Raw genomic sequence first — 7,668 nt, 5'->3', positions numbered from 1 at the left:
ATCGAATTGCATTCTGAATACGAAGAATGTCATTCTGATATCAAATAATTAAAAAATTTTTTGAAATTCGCAATTTATACACATTTTATGGCAAATCATTAAAAATTGATATTTTTGATATTTAACAGTACTCGAAGACAACACGCATCCTGCCAGCGCGTCAGTATATGGCAGAAACCCCTCATGAATTATGAAGTACAAGAATAAGGAAGGCCGAGAACCCAAGGCCATAATGGGTACCATCTAGATGGTTGAAATCGCCAGTCATAACTACTCAGAGGCAAGACTTCAGAATGAAGTTCTGCAGTCAAAGCCACGAGGAGGCTCCAAGGCGGGGAAGAGTGGAAGCTTCAGAATGGAGAATAGTAGGAAGACTGGACAAGAGTTATTTATTTGCACATACAACACAAGAACAATCAGAACAGAAGAGTCCTTACAACATTTGTTGGAAGAGTTAGAGGAATTCAAGTGGGACATCATTGGTTTAGCAGAAACAAGGAGAGAAGGGGAAGGTTTGGAAGAGATTGAAGGGGGAGCTTGGTTGTACAACAGAGGAGCAACAGAAGATGACAAAAAGGCAAGAGGAGTTGGTTTCCTGATACATTCAAAAATCAAAGACAACATTATAGAGGTGAAGAGTTACTCAAATCGGGTGATTTTACTAAGACTTCAGCTAGCTGGAAAGGAAGAGATGTGCATCATCCAGGTATATGCACCAACAAGTGACCATGATGATGATGAAGTGGAGCAGTTCTATGAAGATATCACAAAAGCACTGGAAGAGCACAAATCAAATTATACCATAGTTATGGGAGACTTTAATGCTAAAGTTGGTAAACAACAAGAAGGTGAAGAAAATATCTTGGGAAAATTTGGAGTTGGAGAAAGAAATAGAAGGGTGAGACCATGATAGAATTTGCTGCCCAACACAGTCTTGTGATCACAAATACCTGCTTCAAGAAAAATGTGAATAGATACTGGACTTGGGAAAGCCCAAATGGCCATACCAAAAATCAAATTGACTTTATACTCAGTACTCAGAGAGGAATTGTGAAAAACTGTGAAGTTATCACGAGAGTAGATATCGCTAGTGACCACAGAATGGTGAGAGCCTGCATTCACGTCAGCAGAAAGTTAGCCAGACTTAAATTCATCAAGAGCCAGAAAAAGAAGAAAGTTAACTTGCTTAAACTAAGAGAAAGGAAGGAAGAATTTCAAATCCAATTGCAAAATAGATTTCATATCTTGGAAGATGAACATCTCAACATAGATGACAGATGCAGCCTGATAACAAACATCATCTTAGAAGAGGCAGCATCTGTAGCACCTCCAAATAAAAGCTCCAAACAGAAGACAGAGGAGGATATTGAAATCGACCAATTGAACTCAAAAAGAAAGCAACTCAGGGAAAAAGATAACAAGACAGCAAGAGAGAAAGTAGAATATGCTGAGCTTGTTAAAACAACCAGAATGAAATGAAGACAAAGAAATAGAAAGAGGAAGGAGAAACTAATTCAAAACATACTGGAAATGGGAAAAGGTCCCAAAGAAATAAATAAAAAAAGTCGAAAGAAGGTCAGAATCCAAAAACTGCGCAAAAAAAGATGGTTCACCAACTTCAAATAGGGAGGAAATCCTCAATATATGTTCAGACTTCTATCAAGAACTATACAATTCACACACGGAGGCCAAGAGCCAAGAAGCCAAAATAACATCACCAGAAAACTCAGAATTACCATACATCACATTTCGTGAAGTAGAAACAGCAATCAAGGAGATGAAGAAAAACAAGGCACCAGGACTAGATGAGATAACAAAGGATATTCTCGAGGAGGGAGGAAGTGAAGTAATAACCCATCTAGCAAAACTGTTTAACCAAATCATCATCAAAAAATGCATCCCACAATCTTGGAAGGAAGCAAAAATCATTCTTCTTCACAAGAAGGGAGACAAAGCAGACATCAAGAATTACAGACCCATTAGTCTTCTCTCACATCTGTACAAAATTTTCACAAAAATTCTTCAAAATAGACTAAAGAAAGAACTGGATTGAACATCAACCACGAGAGCAGGCAGGTTTTAGAGAAGGTTCCTCAACCATGGACCACCTACTTGCAATAAACCAACTCATAGAAAAGTCAAACGAATACCAACTTGACTTATGTATTGGATTCATTGATTACGAGAAAGCATTCGATTCCGTAGAACATCAGGATCTCTTCCAAGCACTGAGAGAAATAGGAATAAATGAAGGGTATGTTTGTATTCTGGAGGATATATACACAGATGCAACATCTCGAATCCATCTGGATACTGATGTTTCTAAAATTGTTAAGATATCCAGAGGAGTTAGACAAGGAGATACGTTGTCACCAAAGATATTCACTGCAGCTATGGAGGCTATCTTCAAAAAACTACCTTTGGATGAAAGAGGAATCAATGTTGATGGAGAAAAATTAACAGACCTCCCGATTTGCAGATGACGTTGCCCTTACTACCTCAACAGTGGAGGACATGGAAATACAACTTAATGATTTGAACAAAGAAAGCAAGAAGGTGGTATTGAAAATGCACAAAGGAAAAACAAAATATATGACAAATATGGCAACAGATAAACATATCATTATTGAAGAGCAGGAAATTGAAAGAGTTGAGGAGTATAAATATCTGGGCCAAACACTGAGGTTAAAGGATTGTTCGAAGGAAGAAATATTGAGAAGGATAAAAGCAGGATGGAGTTGCTTTGGAAGACATAAAGAAATCTTATGCAACAAAAATATACCCATGTCACTCAGAAGGAAAGTATATAATCAATGTGTCCTTCCAACAATGATGTATGGCTCTGAAACATGGTCATTAACTAAATACTTAGAAACTAAACTACAATCCGCTCAAAGAGCAATGGAACGGCAAATGTTAAACATCTCACTGCGAGACAAAGTAAGGTGCTCAACCATCAGACAGCTGACGGGTGTTGCAGACATTTTGAGAAAAATCAAACAATCAAAATGGAGATGGGCTGGACATGTTGCCAGAAGAAATGATAACAGATGGACAAAGAGATTGTTAGAATGGCAACCAAGAATGGGAAAAAGAAGAAGAGGTAGACAGAAGAGGAGATGGAGAGATGATATAACATCATATATTGGTACAACATGGGCGAGAGTAGCATTAGATAGAAAGGTATGGAGTGATCATGAGGAGGGCTACATCCAACAGTGGATTGACATAGCCTAGATAGATAGAAATCTGATGATTTATACTTAACGTGTATGTAGGTGGGATGAAATGCCGACGATCAATTGAAAATTTTGACCTTTCGTATTGAAGATATGGATTTTTTTCCCAAAACAAAAAAAAAAATTAGGTCTTTTTGGGAAAAAAATATATATCTTCAATATGAAAGGTCAAAATTTTCAATTGACCGTCAACTTTTCCTCCCTGCTACATACACTTTAAGAATATATCATTAGATTTATATAATTTACTCGAGGACTGTTATATATCAAAAATTTGAAAAATATCAAATTTTTATAATTTGTCATAAAATTTGTATTATATTGTGATTTTCAAAAATGAAAATTATTTGATATCAGAAAGACATGCTTTGTATTCAGAATGCAATTCGATGGGTCTGAGGTGCTCTCATGTCCCACAAAAAATACTGTCGAAACGCAATAAACGCTCATTTTAGATCCCTTAACACCACTTAGTATTTTCTTATTGTTGACAAAGCAAATTTCCTGATTGTCGACAAGCATGGACAAATTGTGGACAAAAAAGTTATCAAAAATATTAGAGATAAACTTTTTGACAACATAAGCTTCTCCAAACCCGATTTTCTTGAAAAACATGTTTATTCAAGGTGAGCCAATTTATGCCACTATGGAAGAAGCCGACAAATTCTTATTATTATTGTGGAGTTGTTAAAAATGTAAGATCTTGGTTCTAACTGCTAACTCAGCAATAAATAATAACTATTGCTTTCATATTGTTAGTGAGTGACTATTGTATATTTACCATTATACAACAATAAGTTTGCATCAATTATTAAAAGGGCATTTTGTGGTCCACAGCATCAGCCCCCACTTTTCTCAAAAAAAGTTGAGATTTGTATACCACTGAAAACCTCTGGCTACATAATGTTTATGTACAAAATATTTCTTGCAGATTAATTCATTCTGCAAAAATATTGTGAAATTTGAATTCGTTCTCAGACATCAGAACAAAATTATAACACATTTGTCTACGGTGCAGCGTAATACACATAATCATGCATAACTCGCAAACGCAAATTGGAATCAACTGAAATTTTGGGAATAAGCTTTTTTTTAATGGATATCTACCAAAAAATTTCATAAAAAGAGGATGCTAGGATCACGAAATACTCCTTTAATAGTCTAAACGCTAGTGTGTAAAATACAGCATGTCCGAGACGTGCTACTTTGTCTTGGATGTGCTATTTTCCTAACCAGCTCATCCACCGGCACCCTAAAACTGGTAGTGGCATATCGACTGCCGAAATACCAGGATAAAATTGACCAAATGTGTGATGTTTATCTTCTGTTTGGCTTTTTAGGCCACAATTTATATATCCTTATTTCGGCCCATTTCAGCATTACAATACGTGCGCACATGTCCCAGTAACGTCATTTTGGTAGTGGGTCAGCAGGACGACTTTGCAATTTTGCCCACCTTGGAAATTGTGTCCACTGATAACTACACAAAAAGACAGTGCCCAAGCACCGATACATCAAAACCATAATTACTCATAAAATGTTTGGACAGGTTACTTTCAGGCAGGACAGGTTACTTTTAGGAGCAACATGTCCTGTGGACTATATGCTTTTGGGATGAATTTTACACACTGAAACTTATGTATAACATTAAATGTTGTCCCTTTCAAGCATTCATGCAAAAAGATCATGTAAATGTTCCTTGTAAATGTGACTAATTCTTTATGGGATTACTGACATTTAATACAGCGTAATGAATGGTAAAACTGGTAGTCTACAGTGTTTTTATTAATGATAGTCATCATGAATTATGATCATGTAATAAATTGATATCAAATGAAAGATCCTATTTTTCTCATTAACATATTACTAGTTCCAAATCAGTGTATTTCCAAAGATGTTATCAAAAAATTGCTGAATAAGTTGAAAATGTGGTATACCATAGTTGAGACTAATTCGACAGTTTTTTGAAGATTTCTTAGGAAATATACCGATTTGAAACGCCTAATTTCAATATGTTAATGAGAAAAATATGAGCTTTAACCTGATACCAAAATCTGTATTTTGATAGGGTAAAGTGGGGGATGAGGATGTCAATCAGGTTACCCACCTTTAAGAAAGCTAAATTTCTGCTGTATAGTGGCTTCTCACCTGTAACTTCTTGAATTGCATTATTGCATCATTACATCAACGTGTATTTATTGTTTGCAATTTGACCACATTTGATTATGTGCAGTGTTCGAATTAAAGGAAAATAAATGGTTGTCCCACGGACAACCAGGTTACAATTTCTGGTTGTCCGTCTAAGTTTGTGGTTGTCCGTACATACAAAGGTCCGTTTTGGCTACAGATTTATGGTTGTCCGACGGACAACCGAATCAGTATTTTTGGTTGTCCGGCGACTTTTTTAGTTGTCCCGGGCGAACGGACAACCAAAATTTTGAGCACTGATTATGTGCTGATCGATTGACTTAACAGTGCATCCACATCGGAAATTATTTGTTTGCATAGACAAGCACCACAGCAGCTGAAAGGAGTATCCCATCATGCATTGCAGTATATCTGCTTGCTCCATAGCAAATGTATACAAAATATAAACAAGAGCCGCTTAGATATTGAGAGCTATTGATAGATTCAAAATACTCTGTGTGATATTTTTTCAAACAAAAGTCTAAGCTTTCCTGATTTAAGAGAGTAATTGAAAGTTGATGTGTGGGATTTTGTGTACATTTTCTATGCCACAATCAGTTCTATAATGGTACCGCAAAGCATAATGGGATACTCCCATCAGCTGCTGTGGACAAGCACACTGTCATTACATACCACCAGTAGTTTACAGTTATCTTTGGCAATGGTCACACCATATGGTCTATCTCTAACAGCAATAGATCCTAGGTATTCAGCAGACACAGAGAAGCATAAGATCTCATGAGTGTTAACAGCCCCCATGTCACAAGGGAAAACGCGGTAAAAAGAGATAAATCGCCCAAAAAAGCTAAAGTCACCAAAGATCACCACAATATCTGCTAAGTAAGCTTAAAAACTTCAAAATAGTGGAAAAAGAGAAGAGATTCTGCAAATAATGTGCAAATAATGTGCGATTTACCGCGTTTTCCCTTGTGACATGGGGCTGTTAACGCTGTCACTGTTACAGACCAATATGATGTCATCATAGCAGCACACTCCAATAGGATTCCAGAATGACACCTGTCTATTAGTGTTGAGAGTATGCAACACTTGTCCTGTGTTGTGTACTATCTGTATAGTGTCACTCACAAAATCACTGATGACAATTGTGTCATGAGATGTAGCAGCCAGGTAGTAGGGTTTAATGTTTACCTTGATACTAGCAATGTGGGATCCATCTTGTCTGTGTTTGCTGATATACATAGGACTAAATACCTGGCCTACCAGCAGCTGACCATTGCTATTTATTGCCAGACCATGCAGCCATGTGAACAGAGAAAGTTTATTATCAGGAGACATGGCTTCACATTTACCTTTATACACAAACTGTGCAGTATACATTAGCGGGTACATTAGTACATAACACCTATCAGTCACATAGATGATACCATCAGCATTGACAGTGACATTCCTAGCATATGGTGTCCATCCAGGATCCATCTCGTCCTTGAGGTGCAGATGAGATTTGTATAACCCTTCATTACTATACATACATACTCCATGAGTATAGAAGGATGTGATTGCAATGTCCCCACTGGGACATACTGCAATATCTCTTGCTCCTTTCAGCTTCCCAGGCCCATCTTGATGACCAAACTCCTTCTCAAGCTCCCAAGGACCATTTGCAACGAATTCAGATGTCAGCTAAAAGAGAAAGGGAAAAATCGGTCGTCCAGCTTGCTTTGCCCAGTTGTAAAACTGCAGACCCAAGTGCTCAACGCGATGTGCATTGAGATATGATCGAAGTGACCCACCGTCACAAAACTCAAGAATGATATCAACATCAACTCCATTGTCCACCATCCCGATGAGCTTCACAATATTTGGATGGTTGAGTTCGGAGAGAAATTTCAGCTCGCGTTGTCCTTCCTCTGTGTCGACTCGTTTTGCCGCAACCTCCTGGTTTTCCCATAATGCTTTGTATACAGTACCAAAGCTTCCCTGTGCGATCCGTTTTACAAGTGTCAATTTCTCTCGTGGAATTGATGCATATTCCATGATGCAAGCTCAAATATTAGCAAAATAGCCGTTTTGATTGTGATCTCGAGTCTTGAATCAGGTCCTATAAAAAAAAACGCCAGTCAAATATTATGCAAGCTTGTACTGGACACATAATACATGTATATCCTGGGGGGGGGGGCACTCCCTATCTGAAGTTGCAGGTGCCTCAGCCATGTTAAAAGTAGGGGGCTTTCAGGTAAAATGTATATATTCAAAAATATGATGTCCTTCAGTACATATAGCT

At 37.4% G+C, this 7,668-nt stretch overlaps 3 protein-coding genes across 3 annotated transcripts; all 3 read left to right on the top strand.

The window, feature by feature from the left end:
• Nucleotides 1-247: 247 nt before the first annotated feature.
• LOC140161669 (craniofacial development protein 2-like) lies at nucleotides 248-910 on the top strand. Its single transcript, XM_072184970.1, has one exon. It carries the CDS (start codon nucleotides 248-250, stop codon nucleotides 908-910), a length of 663 nt encoding a protein of 220 aa, XP_072041071.1.
• LOC140161668 (uncharacterized) lies at nucleotides 907-1,479 on the top strand. The gene has a single exon (XM_072184969.1). The coding sequence runs from the start codon at nucleotides 907-909 to the stop codon at nucleotides 1,477-1,479; it is 573 nt and encodes a 190-aa protein (XP_072041070.1).
• Nucleotides 1,480-2,099: 620 nt separating this feature from the next.
• Nucleotides 2,100-2,483, top strand: LOC140161667 (uncharacterized). The gene has a single exon (XM_072184968.1). The coding sequence runs from the start codon at nucleotides 2,100-2,102 to the stop codon at nucleotides 2,481-2,483; it is 384 nt and encodes a 127-aa protein (XP_072041069.1).
• Nucleotides 2,484-7,668: the final 5,185 nt, after the last annotated feature.

This window comes from Amphiura filiformis, chromosome 10 (assembly GCF_039555335.1).
Source record: "Amphiura filiformis chromosome 10, Afil_fr2py, whole genome shotgun sequence".
Classification (NCBI taxonomy): domain Eukaryota; kingdom Metazoa; phylum Echinodermata; class Ophiuroidea; order Amphilepidida; family Amphiuridae; genus Amphiura; species Amphiura filiformis.
This window is presented reverse-complemented; position numbering and strand designations above follow the sequence as displayed.